This window comes from Hakea prostrata, chromosome 3, assembly GCF_041222555.1.
Source record: "Hakea prostrata isolate BN-2017 chromosome 3, UWA_Hpros_2, whole genome shotgun sequence".
Lineage (NCBI taxonomy): Eukaryota > Viridiplantae > Streptophyta > Magnoliopsida > Proteales > Proteaceae > Hakea > Hakea prostrata.
This window is the reverse complement of record NC_142602.1, coordinates 72,158,330-72,173,719: the sequence shown is the minus strand read 5'-3', so window position 1 is coordinate 72,173,719 and position 15,390 is coordinate 72,158,330. Positions and strand designations below refer to the sequence as shown.

General features: G+C 40.8%; 1 protein-coding gene across 1 annotated transcript; it reads right to left on the bottom strand.

Annotated features, from left to right (window-relative positions):
• Window positions 1-10,099: 10,099 nt before the first annotated feature.
• On the bottom strand, window positions 10,100-12,443 carry LOC149022984 (dynamin-related protein 4C-like). Its single transcript, XM_089150871.1, has one exon. The coding sequence runs from the start codon at window positions 12,339-12,341 to the stop codon at window positions 10,296-10,298; it is 2,046 nt and encodes a 681-aa protein (XP_089006997.1). The 5' UTR covers window positions 12,342-12,443; the 3' UTR covers window positions 10,100-10,295.
• Between the last annotated feature and the right edge of the window lie 2,947 nt (window positions 12,444-15,390).

Genomic DNA, 15,390 nt, shown 5'->3' with positions numbered 1-15,390 from the left:
AAAGTATACATGGTTGTACCCTTTGAAATACAAGTCAGATATGTTGGCTGTTTTTCAAAGATTCAGAATATTGGTTGAAAATCACTCCAAGACAAAATTGTGTTCTCTACAAACTAATGGTGGGATAGAGTTTCAAAATTTGTTTAAGTATCTTGCTAATAGTGGCAGTTCTCATAGAGTTTCACATCTATATACCCCTTCACAAAATGGTACAGCTGAGAGAAAGCATAGGCATATCAGCGAATCTAGTTTGGCTTTGTTTCAAGCTAGTCTTCCTCAGATTTTCTGGACTGTTGCATTTCAAACTGCTGTCTACCTTTTCAATCAAGTTCCTCTTCATGTTCTGGACAATAAAACACCATTAGAGGCTCTTTTTGAATTAAAACCTGAATATGAATCACCAAGAGTTTTTGGTTGTCTTGGTTATCCTTGGCTATGACCTTATGCAAGTACTAAGTTGCACCCTCAACCCAAGCCTTGTGTTTTCATTGGGTATCCATCGGCATTCAAAGGTTACATGTGTTATGATCCAGCTACCAGCAAAACTTACATTTCAAGGCATGTTGTGCTTGTTGAGGACTAGTTTCCATATGGTGCATGCTTTGCAAAATTCAGCTTCTTCTCTACCTGTTGAGCGTTGGCTGCCAGCTACTGAGTTGCTTGATGTTTCTTTTGCACCTTTGTTAGCATCTGGGTCTTCTGAAGATTCTCCAAGTTAATTTGGGTGGTTCATTTTGTGTAATTTCTAGTATTAATCCTTGTAATATTTCTGATGTTTTGGACACATCTGTTATAAGGTGTACTAGTGGTTCTAGTTTAGGTGCTCGTACACAGGCTGTTGAAGTTTTTAATAAAAATACCCCCACCCCCATGAGTGTTGGGCCTCCGGGTGTGTTGGGTGCTAATGGACCTAAGGAAGGTTTACTAGCTAATAACCATGTCAATGGTTTAGGTCAAGTGCGTATTTTAGATGATGGGCATGTTAATAGTTTTCCATTATTTGGGGATTAGTTAAATGTTTGTTCTGATGGGTCTGTTGTTCCTAGAATTGGAGATATTACAAATGATCTCTCTGTTGAGGATACGCTTGCTACTGTGACTGTGAAAACCCACTTGGGCATAGTTCATCTACCTTGCTATCAGGAACTGGTCCTTTGCCCTCTCTAGCACAGAATGATGATGCTATGTTATCCTCTCATTCTATGGTTACTCGGTCTAAAACGGGCACTTTCAAACCTAAAAACATGACTTAATCCATTGGCCTCTACAGGAGATGACAATGTTCCCACTACGTATCTTTAGGCAGTGAAATCAGAACATTGGTGTTAGGCGATGCATGAAGAGTTTAACGCCTTGGTTTAGAATGGTTCATGGGTTTTGACACCTTCTTTACCTACTCAAAATATTATTGGATGCAAGTGGGTTTTCCAGGTTAAGAGAAAACCAGATGGGTCTATAGAGCATTATAAAGCTCGGTTAGTTGCACAAGGATTTCATCAAAGGCCAGAATATAACTTTGGTGATACCTATAATCCTATTGTGAAACATTCCACCATTCGAATTATTCTTTCAATTGCCATCTCCAATCATTGGCCAATTCAACAACTTGACGTTTCTCATGCATTTCTACATGGGGACCTTGACGAGACTATTTTTATGGAACAACCGGCTGGTTTTGTTGATATTGCCTGTCCCACACATGTGTATCCATTAAAAAAGTCTCTCTCTGATCTAAAGCAAGCTCCTTGTGCTTGGTATACCAAGCTTACTACTTTTATTGGCTCCTGGATTTGTTGGATCGTGTATTGATACTTCCTTATACTTTTACAAGTTTGTTGATGTGACCATTTACTTTTTTATCTATGTCGATGACATTTTGGTCACAGTGAATAGTCTTTTGGCTATTTCTTCTCTTATTAAATCCTTGGCTACGGTGTTTGCTATTAAAGATGTTGGCGATTTGCATTATTTTTTTGGTATTGAGGCGCTTCGTACTTTTGAGGGCTTGTTGCTATCTCAACACAAGTATGTTACTGATCTTTTGGTTCATACCAAGATGAATGAGGCCAAACCTTTTGTTACCCCTATTGCTTCTGGAGCTCTGTTATCCATCACTGATGGTACTCTCTTGGAGGATGGTATTGAGTGTCGGCATACCGTTGGAGCTTTGTAATATTTGGCTAACGCTAGGCTTGATATAGCTTTTGTTGTAAGTCACATTTCACAGTTTATGCACTCACCCACTGATCTTCATTGGGGAGTTGTTAAGCAGATCCTTCGCTATCTTCTAGGTACTTCTACTATGGGTTTATATTTTTCCTCAACTTCCTCTATGACTATGGTCGGGTATTCTGATGCAGACCGGGTGGGTTGTCCTGATGGTCGCCGCTCTACTATTGGTTTTTGTGTTTTCCTTGGTCATCATCTTGTTTCATGGGGACCTCGCAAGCAACGCACAGTCTCTCTCCTCTACTAAAGCTGAGTACCATGCTATAGCTATTGTTGCCACTGAGATGATTTGGATTTGTTCTTTGTTTCAGGAGATTGGTATTTTTCTTCCTACAGCCCCGGTTATTTGGTGTGATAATATTGGGGCTACCTACATGACTACGAACCCGATTTCCATGCTCATACAAAGCATGTTGAGATTGATTTTCACTTCGTTCGGGATCTTCTAGCTTCGTGACAGTTTTCTATTTGCTATGTTTCTTCAGTTGATTAGCTGGCGAATTTACTTACAAAGGATATGTCTTGTCCATGTCTCTCATTGATTCGGGACAAGCTTACGGTCATGGATCCGTCACGCTTGAGGCGGGGTGTTGAGGATACACTTCCAGCACATAGTTAGTTTTATAGTTAGATATATACAGTTAGTTAGTTCCATATATCTTGTAATCTTCATATAAATACGTTTTGTACTCTACTTTCCATATTATTGAAAATATGTTTGTACACTTTTACCCAACAAACCCTGGAGCCTCAGTGGACAAGATTGGGGCTTAGGGTTCCACAACATATCAAGTTGTTTTGCCCTTAACCTAACAACCAAGTCTCCCCCCCCCCCCCCCCCCCAATTATAGCTAAAGGCCCCCAACGTAAATGGGATGGAGCTTCAATGCTTTGCAATTAATGTGCAGCACTAAGCTGCATGCGCTTCATATGGAACGGATGGTCGAGGGTGAAATCTCAACCACCCAATTTGCATTTTTTTTTTTTTTTTTTACTTTTCAACGATACCTACCTGTAACCAAAATAGAATATGCAAAATGAGTGGTCGAGATTTTGATCTCATGACCCGGGGAGATCGTGGCCATACGCAGCTCAATTTAATGCGCAACACTGAAGTTGAACCCACATAAATGAATGTATTTTACTCTAAATGTTGACAGAGCTATAAAAGGTAATCTTGGGTGTGGGATGGTAGTGGCTGCCTCAGGGACCACGAGCAAAGGTTTGAGAACTCAATTTCAAAGGCCATCTTGGTGGGCCAAAAAGTTGTGATCTCAGCAAGATATCACTGAGGTGGAAAAACAGACCCAACTTGGTGATCCATCCCGGTTGGTTTTGGGGGTATTTTGGGGCTGGAAATTGGTTTCAAATCTATCATAGGCCTTCTAAAAACAATGGTGGTCTTATATTTATTTTTTTTTTAAATGTAAATGTGAGTTCTAGTTTGACAAAACAAAAATCAATCAATTTTTAGAGTGAATCGATTTTTCTAGGATGTTTTTTTAGAAAGTTGCATAGCAGAAGAATTTTTGGTAAAAACACTATTATAATAAATTTAATAAAATGACAACGTCTATCCATCACCTAAACATATTTTTCTAATAATAGGTGTAGGGTTCTTATATAATTCAAAACATAATGGATATAAACCTATAGAATAAATTATAGAGAGTGTGAAAATAATTTTTTATGAACACAAAGGATGTAAATGTAATTTGCACTAAAAAGAGAAAATCTCACAATTAGATTACTAGTTTTGGCCGTAAACCCAAACTCATGATGGGTTGGATTTGACACGGCAGCATAGTTTTGTGACCTCACCTCTAGCCAATGGTTCTAATTACTTCTAAAATTGGTTCTGCCACAAACCAAAACTTTTTTTTTTTTCTCTTTCTGCCATTTCGGTCAAACTACGACTTGGGTTGTTTCCTATCTTGCCAAAATTTCAGTTATTTCTCCAGCCCAGAAAACCTGAGTTCATTATTTTTTTCCAATTAACTTCTCAAAGAGTTTTTGACTAATATTAGCTTGGAAAAGGTTGTGATAAGGTGCAACCAAGGTAGGAAGTTTCAATAAATTTCACCTGAAATTTGGCAAAATTCGCCGAGTTCGCCAAGGACCGAAACGTAAAGCGGGGCGAAACCGATATTGACTGAAAATTGTCAGAAAATCGTTAATTCTCTAACGAACCAATGAAAGTTGCCCAAAACTTCACAATATCTCTTTGTTTGGTTCGAAAACAAATCATTAGAGGTAGAAATCAATTATTGAAAGGAGTTACAAAAAAGAAGATCTGAACTGGGTGAATTGTCTGATTGTTGGAATGAGCAGACTCCGTTTGTCCCTCTCAGTTGGTTTTCATGTGAGTAGGTGCTTCAATGACTTGATTCCGCTTCACATAACTTGTTCTTTGGAGTTCTTCAAGCCTTTCGTCAAACATTTTGGCGACTTCCATGACTTCACCTTCAAGAGAAGATGAACCATGGGCATGGGTTTTATGGAAAGTTGGAATTTGGAAACTCGTTAAAGTTGAAAGTCTCTCTCCTTTTCTGTCTTTATATCACATTAATTAAGGGTAAACCACCTCTCTCCTATCACACATTAATTAAAGGTGTTTCACCTGTCTCCGTTGTGTTTTACAGCACACACCAACTGAAGTTAAACAATTTTTAACATGACACATTATGCACAAGTAAAATCCACGGTACCAAATGTCGGCGACATATCGCCGACACCGGCGAAGCGCCAGTCGCGGGGGGCGCGACACCCCCGGCGACACGACACGCGAGAGCGGCGAAATCGCCGACCGCGAACGCAACGGCGAAACGACGTGCGACGCGAGAAGCGGCGATTATCGCCGACCGGCGATAAAGGGCGAAATGGGCGAATTTCGAATTTTAATTTCTCTCTCTCTCTCTCTTCTCCGAGCTCTCTCTCTCATTTTCGCACTTTTCACTATATCGCCGATCTTGACATCTACGGGACATCTTGCTTCCTTGTTGCCGGATATCCGTTGTTCGCGATCGTAGCCGTTGCACGGATCCGAGAGTTTTTCGTCAAGCAGGTAACCATTCTTATCCAAGTAAATTTTCACAAAATGCATGCTATATGATGTTGGATGATTTTGAAATTAATATATGTTGAATACCATGTGACGATCTACGATTTCACGGAGTCGGAATTTTTTCCGCAAAGTATTTAATTTTTTATTTTTGTGGGTAAAAAATGATATTTTGATTATCTTGTATGATTACTTTTTAAGTGATACGGTGGTTGTATGATGATAGAAAAACATATGTGGAACTCCGTGAGCCGATCTATGGACTCACGGAGTCGAAATATTTTTGACCGAAAAATAAGTTATTTTATTTTTCAAAAAATATCCGAATTAATAAAAATATCAATAATTATGAAAAATGCAAAAAATAGGGAAAAATGGGGGAAATGTTTTGAAAATTATGGAATAATTATATAAGTATTTTTCAACTGTTGGTTGTGTTGCCCATGTGGCTTCATCGCCGGTTTTGATATGGGCAACTATTTTTATAATTATATCATACATGCAATATTCATAATTTCATATATGATTGTTTATATGTGTATAAAGTATAAACAATTATAATGATGTTGTTATTTGTTAATGTTATTTAAATGCAACGATCATCATGCTGTGGTGGGAGTCGAGAGGGGCTGGGTCTTCCCGGGGGTGGACGAGGACGAGGGACGGGGACGAGGTCAAGGACAGGGTCGGGGACAACTCGAGAGATCGCGAGTAGGAGGAGGGACCGACCCGCATGGCAATATTGTACGGCTATTGATGGAGACAAAAATAAAAGCGAGTGTAATTTTTGTCACAAAAGAATATACCGGGTGGCATCGGTAGGTTCAAGGGTCACATCCTTGGGAGTTCAAAGGATGTGACTAAATGCTGAGAGGCCCATCCGGATGTAATCAAGTTACTCGGGGATTTACAAAAACAAAAGGGGAAGAAGAAAGATGATCGAAGGAAAGTCAATAGAGCACTAGATGATGCGGTGCGGGGGCCGTCATCATATGTGGATGATTCGGATGATGATAGGGATGTTGATCCTGTTGATGTGGACGAGAGATCGGGAGGAGAGGGATATGCGGCGGGCCATGGCGAGAGAGCGGACGATTGCACCATCGGGAGCGGGATATGGCCGAGCTAGAGCTACGGGAGCTGGTCCATCTAGGCCTACGGGGGCTAGACCTTCGATTAGGGGGGAGGGGTGGTGTATTTGGCATGTTTGGCGGATCACGAGTCGGCGGGCCCCTCATACATCGGGTTCGGACCGTTCGGTGCCACTACCACGGCAACCATCCGATTATCCACGCCGTCCGGACCCGACCATGGAGCAAGATCCGATACATTCGGGAGAAAAGGGGCCAAGCAGCCCAAGATATCCGGTGCATGGAAAGGTATGGCAAAGAAGGTAAAGAAGGCAATGTCAAAGTGGATTTATTACAATCACATCCCGGCAAACACAGACACGGGGTCCATACTATACGAATATGATTGATACTATTGCGGCGCAGGCCACGGATATAGTGGTCCCAACCCTACGAGTTGATGACCACCCTCCTTCAAGAGGAGAAGCAAGAGCTGCAGGAGTATATTGATAGTATGAAACCCTTTTGGGATACTTATGGATGCACCATCATGTCGATGGATGGACCGGCCCGACGAGAAAGTCCATCATCAACTTCATGGTATCTTGTGATTGGAGAAGCTGTCTTCTTGAAATCGAGTGGATGCTCCGGTCATACGAAAGACCACGGATATATCATGGGTCTCTGCGAGGATGTGATCGACCGGGTTGGTAGGAAGAATGTGGTGCAAATTGTCACCGACAATGGCTCCAACTATAAGAAGGCCGGTGAAGTGTTGATGGCTTCACCGATTATAACCTTATGTGGACACCTTGTGCTGCACATTCAATTGACCTAATCTTTGAAGGACATTGGAAAAATCAGCATTGTCCACAACACCGTTGAGAGTGCAAGGCAGGTAACCAACTTCATCTACAATCATAACGTTGCTTTGGCAATGATGCGGAGATCATGTGGAGGTGAGTTGGTGCGACCTGGTCCGACAAGATTTGCGACAAATTTCGTCGCCTTGAGCGCATGCAAGATAAGAAGTCGGGCCTCGGATCCATGTTTGCATCGCGAGGAGTGGTTTGATTGGGCTGGATCCAAGTAAGATAACTATCTACTATTTCATCTTATAAATTATTATATTTATATTATGAGTTTATGATTATCTTGTATGATATTTATTGTCTATTGACTTAATGAGTTTGTGATAATTCAGCACGACCAAGGGCCCCACAGACACAAATCACGATGATTAGGAGATGGTCGAGTGTGAGACAAGATCCTATAGTAAAGGTCTTGCGATGGTGGACCTCCTGAGGGGACCCACTATGCCACACTGATGCATCCCGAGCGATGAAGGATGCATAAAGGAAAACCTAGAGGACATCGGGCCTAGATATGGATGCACGATGGAGACATCGATGCATCCCCATAGGGCGAAGTAAATATCGGGTTGTTGATTTGTAGTTGTAGACTTGTAGTCTTGTAGACTTGTGGGCTTGTAGAATTGTAGGTATTGGTACTTTGGTAGTTGGTACTAATTTAAGCTTTTAATTATGCGGCATATTTTCTAAACCCAAGTATCAATATAGTCAACATTTAGGGTTGGACACAAACCTATTGGATGCCCGATACGGTGATAACGAAGTTGGAGCCAGATGAGATGGTCCAATCATTTTGCCACAATGAGGTGAGACATTGGGAATTTCAAACGATTAGTGAGTTGTATTAATTGTTTAAATAATTTAGATAACCAATCAATACTAATGATTGTATTATTGCAGATCAAATTGTTTAGAGATGCATTGGGTCTTTAGTGGAGTGGTGACGGGCGAGAGAAACCATGGATCCAGGTTAGATACTATATAGTTAGATCCTTAGGGCTTAGATGCATAAATGTTTTGAGTCTTTTGACTTTTGAGTTTCTAACTTAATGTTGTGATAATGCGGTGAATGGTGGTATCTCAGGCAATAGTTCATCAAACTTACGAAGATTGGCGGGGATCGCTCGGACGCGCCCGGATGTGAGAGGAATGGAGTACACAGCATGATCACTCCCAGAGGAGGAACCGGTTGGGAAGCCGTCAAATGACCTCGATTATCACTATAATATGAGGTTGAAGCGCAATAGCCGGGAGCAGGCTCGAATGAAAGGCAAACATCAACTCGATGATATATTTGATGTGCCGAAGATGACCAAGATCCCCACCGGGGATGTTGGACGGGGTGAGGGAGGACCAACCGGAGGGAGGCGACCCAGAACAGCTCAAGGCGGGGGTAATGTGGGTGAGTATAGGCCGAAGAGGGTCGGGCACATGCGGAGGCGGGCCACGCGAGAGGATTGGATGATGGCACCGAGGCACGGAGGAGCCGAGGACAACACCGAGAACACCGCCAGTCGGGGTGGAGATGATGATGGTGGTGGTGGTGGAGGGGGTGGTGGTGGTGGTGGTGGTGGTGGTGGTGGTGGTGGTGGTGGTGGTGGAGGAATTGGAGAGCGTATACATGTCCACACCGAGACACGGAGCCCCCACCGGATACGGGGAGAGTCATTGACAGCCACGGGATTATGATCATGGTGGGAGTATCACGTGGTGCAATATCGAACGAGGCCGAGCCACCATCGAGGGGAGGGCAGACTATGTTAATCCGGGATGCGGCGAGGCAATGGGGCCATGAGCTGGATGAGCGAGGCTCCACACGGGATTGGCCTACGGGTAATATGGTGTCCCTTCCTCCCGATGGACAGATGATATGGGAATAGTAACCCCTCTAATTCTCGATCATGGGAGCATGGGTCCCCTCCAGCTCGACATGGGAGCAGATGCCCCTCCTCTTTCACAACGAGTCATCGTACCAACAAGGGCATCGATGGCATGCAGAGTTCCGGCCCTATCTCACCCTCAAATTGGAGTTCTCACGGCGGAAGATGACCGCTATAGAAGCCGGTGAATGATTACTTAGACAATTTTCAATATCGTATGAGATGGGATGAGTATGTGAATTTGTTGGGGGGCACAATGGAGACGACCGAGTCGGAGGAATGATCCACCTAGGCAGGACGGACGAGCGAGAGTAGATTTTATATGGTTGGATGACTTATGTATACGATTTGTACAATGAATTGAGACTTTATATGATTTGGTTTATGAGTTTTTAGGTTTTAGTTTGGGGCTCGCGCGATAGTAAGACATGGGTCGATTAAGAACATTAGTTTAGGTAATGTTTAGATCAAAATAACACTACCAATGTGTTTATTAGCCTCAAATAGGCACACATCAAATTAGTCAAAAGACCAAAAAACCCACAAACGGGGTCGATCAGAACCCTACCAAAAGTGCGATTTTGGCGAATCGCCGTGCGCCGTGTCGCCAAGGAGGGGGAAATAAGAGATTAATCAGTCACCGATTCGCTAGTTTCGGCAACCAATGGAAGGCGAAATCTCATCTCGCACCTTGGGTGCAACAACACTAATTATAAAACCTCAAATAGTCTAGAACATCGGGTCCTCTACTAAGAGGTTAAAGCTTGTGTTCCCCTTACATCGCTCGATCACACATATACTTAGACTAATATATCTCTCTGAACCCTAAGAAGGAGAACTAGAGGTGTTCAACCCTTTTTTTTTTTTTTTTGTACGAAGGTGTTCACCCCTTTTTAAATGTATGAAAGGATGTGAAAGAAGCACAAAAGCACAATCCTATCCCAACACGATCTCTCATCCCAAATAATATGAAATAAAACGCAAACCTAAAAATTTTCAAACTATTCTTTCCATTGCAAAGATTTCCCTACATAGTAGCAAACTCTACATAGTAGTAGAACCCTTAGAAGAAAATAGTAAAGCTTCCCCTTGGCATAATAATAGCATAAAACTTCCCAGGTAGTATATGTAAAACATAAAAATACTTAGCATACGATAGTTGGAAACCAGACACCATCATCTCCTATGCCGAAATGGAAGAAACAGAATTCAGAAACCCAAGCTTGGTAGAGAAGTCATTGCTGGGAGGTTCAACCATATCCATGATCTTTGCTACAACCTTCTTTGATTCCCTGAGTAAATTGATACTCTGGTTGAGCCTCTCTCGTTTTGTAGCAATGGAAGGAGATTCTTCCAGCAACCGTTCAATACCACCACTAGCAGGTCCCATCAACTCGGTCACTATCTCCTTCTCCATCTCTTTGTTCACCAGCTTCTGAACACTAAACACAATATGAAGAGCCAAGTAATCCACCAATCTCTGCAACACAGACTCCCAATAAGCAGTAATTCTCATTCTCAGATCAAATGCCTTACCCAACAAGTCCTGATGGTACTCCCTTAGATGACCAATTTCTACCTCACCCACTCCATCTAACTGTATAGTGGTATATCCATTGACCAATTTCTGCAGAAAGGTTGGTTGGTTTGCCATGAACTTGCTCCATCTTGACATGTATTCTGGGTTACAAGTATAATCTGTGAGCTTCTCCATCTCCACAATCTCCATCACCCGTGCAATCGATTCCCCCTTCATCTTCTCCACCAAATTCTGCACTGCCCTTCTCATGCAAGATTGAAGCTTTGGATACCCATCAGCGTGAAACATCAAGACATACACTACAACAGCTCCGATATAAGACCAGATCTTCTCAACAAATTCAACAGGAATATCCGAAATTTCTTTCACTCTGCCCTGTAATATGCTGAGAAAACCAGTGCGAGGAATGAAATTGGGAAGCTCAATCCCTTTCGCTTCCTCTAACACCTTAATTTCATCCACTAAGAACTTTGCCCCTGGGTTGTTGCACTTTTGGTGGAGTTCTTTGGAGTACCCATCGAGCATATCTGCCATTCGAGCTGTGCCATGCATATCCTTCTTTTCTAGGTACTCATCGAACTCACCCCTGATGAAAGTTTTCCTGAGGGATTCTTTTGTAGAACCAATAATCTGCATAAACACAGTCATTGCATCCGTGACATTGGATAAATGTTTGGGCAATTTGTCAAGCTCGGAAACATTGAGGCTCAGCTTTTCATTGATCTTCTTCACAATGCCTGGCAAGCACTTGGAAATACTGGTTGCTTGGATCTCCACCAGCTTCTGGGCCAAAACAGGGATACCCACAATCGATTTGTCGATCTTAGAGAGAAGTGGATGAGATTTAAACAATGTTGCCTCCTCCTCCCTTGCTTCCTCATACGATTCTTCTCCAATTCGATTCCTCACGCAGACATAACCAAGCCCAATGTTGACATCATCAGCAATAATCTTTGCTCGCAGACCTTCAGAACCTTGATCACACTTTGTCACAACAGCCAAGGTCCTTTCCCCGGTCTTGTCCACTCGTTGCGACATCCTGATCGATTCACAGGTGGGAAAATCCACAGTAGCAGATAAGACATTCAAAATAATGCTCTCTTCTGGAGTTATATACTCCATAATTATGTCTGAAATCTGCTCGTAGATGTCTTCAGGTTGGCCACGAACAGGAACCCTGGTAATCCCAGGCAAATCAACCATGGTTAGATCAGGAACACCGATCTTCTTCACAACAAGAGTGAGCGGAGTTTTGGAAATTCCCTTAGACGAACCGGCAATCTCATTGGTGGCATCTTGAATATGTTGTGCTACATGATCTTCATCTGTATGAACTTCTTTACTGTTATACTCCAAGTGAAGTTCAGATTCAGGTGATGAGTGTCTCTGAAGTCGCATTATGAGGGGAACACGAGTACAGATGCCGAGACCTCGAGGTAAACTGATGCCGGCAAGGGATTCAAGAACACTGGATTTGCCGGAGGATTGATCACCCACAACGACGATGGTGGGTAAATCAATGCCTTCTTGCATGACATTGAGTAGGCGTAGTCTGTCGATGGTGTCGAGCAGAGGTCGAATTCGTTCGTTGTAAGAGGTGTAGAGTGGCACGGATGAGATGGGTGTGATCAACTCTGGTGCAACTTCAAGATCATGATCATTTGAGTTTCCCAAACCAAATCTCGCCATTTTGTCAACAAGAACAGAAGCAGATGTCCTTCCAGGGAAGGAACTAAGCAAAGGGTTGGGAATAGTGAATAGAGCAAAGAAATGGGTAGTGACGTTTGGGTTGTAGAGCACTCAGTGGAAGAAGAAGAAGCAGAGAAACCATTTTAAAGACAACTTGACTTAGCCAAGGAGGACTTCTTTTTTGGAAATTGTATTTACACCTTTAAAGTAGTCATTGGGGGTAGATTCTTTCCGTACTAATGGGAGTACTGGATGAAAGTGACATGTCTAGAATAATTATTCTCACACCTTCTTCCTTAGTCCATATTTGCCAATATTTCCATCTTTCATGTTTCTTTTCAAATACCCCTAAGGTGTATACTTCTATCTCTCTCTGTCATCCTTTGTCATTATTTCATAATAACAATGCAATAATTCTATGGTAAACTCATTTTTAAGTTCTACTCATGCAAATCTCTACTAGTTTGATGGTTATTTCTTTGTTTTATGGATGTTGCATTTTTTTATAGATTGTATAGATGTTTTGGATGATAGTATAATGCAAATGCGCATATGTGAATATGAAGATGCAATCTCCTACAAAAAAAATAAAATTTAAGTTGTAATTATTAAAAAAATATAAATAGTAGGGTAATTTGAATATTTTACCATATGGGGTTCGGGTTGAGTGGCTATTGAATTGCATCCAACTGCTAGGTTTACCTTATCGATTATACGTTGATCCAATGCTTGGTAGTTGACCTATCTCTAGTAAAAATGAACCCCCAACCATAGCTCTAGTAAAATCGAAGAGTAAATTCTTTTTTTTTAATTTTTTTTCCTGTCTTGATAAATAATAAAATTTGTTTTCCATGATAAGAAACTTTAAGGGGATGTGATTGAAAATTTTTCCAGTAAGAAGATGCAATTGAAAAATTTTTTGGTAAGAGGATGCCATTGCAATGAGGTCAAGCTCCCAAAGGTATTTACTTTTTGGAAAAAAAAAAAATTTTGGTACTCTTTTTATTTTTCTCTTTTTGAAAAAGAAGGCTTTTTACTTTTCTTTTTGTATTAGACGCTTTACCCTTAGTGATTATTTTGAAGAAAGAAAAAAAAAGGAATGTATGGGTTCCTTGTGACCCAAGAAATTTTTTTTTTTTTTTTGGGGGGTACAAACCTAAATTCAAGTAGATAACAAATGGGGCTTGAATGCTTAATTCGATGTTTCAGCTCAACAATTAATAGAATCACTTATGTGTCGGTAGTCTATAGAGGGACCTTTTACGGTGTGTCTATCGAATCATTGGATTCAAACACGTGTTATATGGTTGATCCAACGGCCAAATATGACTTATATTCACCCTCTAAAAACACGTATGTAGTGAGCTTTTTTTCCAAATTCCACACTTCATGAGATATAAAGATTGAACTTCCTTGCGACTGGGTTTTTTCTTTATCTTCATGAAATTACAATTTTCTCCTTTTACCTTCGAACTTTTACAGCCATTAATGCTGGTAGATATTTGTTGCATTTCTGCTTAGTGAAACTCCCTCAAACAATGCTCTCACCTCTCAACTACATTCTTCGGTAGCTCTATCGCTTCATTAAGCTATGCTCAACTAGTAAAACCATGCGAATTTTAAGATACAATAATAAAAATATCACACAATATATCATTAGAGTGGAGTTTGGATTGAATGGTTATAATGCTGCCTTCAACTAATAGATTTGCCAGTTGCCTTTGTGAACGATTTTAAGGGGATGCAAATTGAAAAAAAAATTGAAATTTTCAATTTTCATAAAGGGACGCAATTGCAATTGTTTTAGCTAAGAGGATGCCATTGCAATTACCCTATTCTTTTCTTGAAAAGAAAGCTTTTCCCTTTCCTTATTTTCCTTTATCAGAAGATTTGAGGCGTGTCATATCCGAGTGTGAAACATTGGGTTCAAGGTTCAGATTCCTTGTGAACCAAGAAACCTAAATTCTAAAAGAAGGACAAAATAATAATTGCGCTTAATCCGATATTTCGGCTCAATCGTTAAATAGAATCAATTCTCTCATTTTTATGTGTGAGGTTCGAATGTAGGAATTGTATCCTCTCATCAATAGAGTAATCTTGCAATGGTAATTATACAATTTACCAAGGGCCTGTTGGGTTACTTGAGTCTGAAGATTTTAAAAATTTTGAGATTTCAAATCCATGGAGTCCTAGTTCATAAAATTAACTGTTTGATTAGCCTGAATCTTTGAAGTGAAATCTATATATTCATCCTTAAAAAATAATTATGAAGTAATGGTTCAAATGTTTAATACTTTTATAGTAGAAATAAAATCTCTGAATTTCACATTATACCCATGAATCTACAGATTCACGTTTTTAGTGTAAAAAGGTAAATCTCTATATTTCATGAATCCAAATATTCACACAACCAAACGGGCATAAATCTCCTATTTGTGAATCCAGAGATTTCAAATCTCGGGATTCATCTAACCAAACAAGCTAAGGTAGTTTCTAATAAAAAATTTAATATCACATGTTACAATGCTAATGATTAACTATAAAGAATTGTAAGATTGTGAATTGTAGAAGATATAAATGCGAAAAATGATACCTAGCTACTCAAGATCTTGCAGTCTATCTTATATCCTAAATAATTTCCTAACTAAGGTTTTTAAGTCTAATCCATCTCTAAAACCTTCTCAGCTATTCTCTCTCTAACCCTCTCCATGGACTAGAATCAAATCCACTACTACTCTCTCTAAGTAATTTGATCAAGAGTGTTATATATTATGATGGCATTTGTAGGGGTGCAAGTTTGGCTCTGACCCACCCTAAGCCTGCCTTGAGCCCAAATAGGGTTTGGAATCAAGATTTTGGCCCTGAATACAAATTAAGGCCAAGGGCAGGCCTAAGAGTACTCTTTGGCCAGTTGGGTTTGTCTTGGCCCATCCCTAACTTTTTGCCCTGACCCTAACCCTGATTTTGGCCCTAATCCTGACCCTAATTTTGTCCCTTATGCTTGATCTTAGTGAATTAGGAACATGGACAAGGATATGGCCAATTAGGG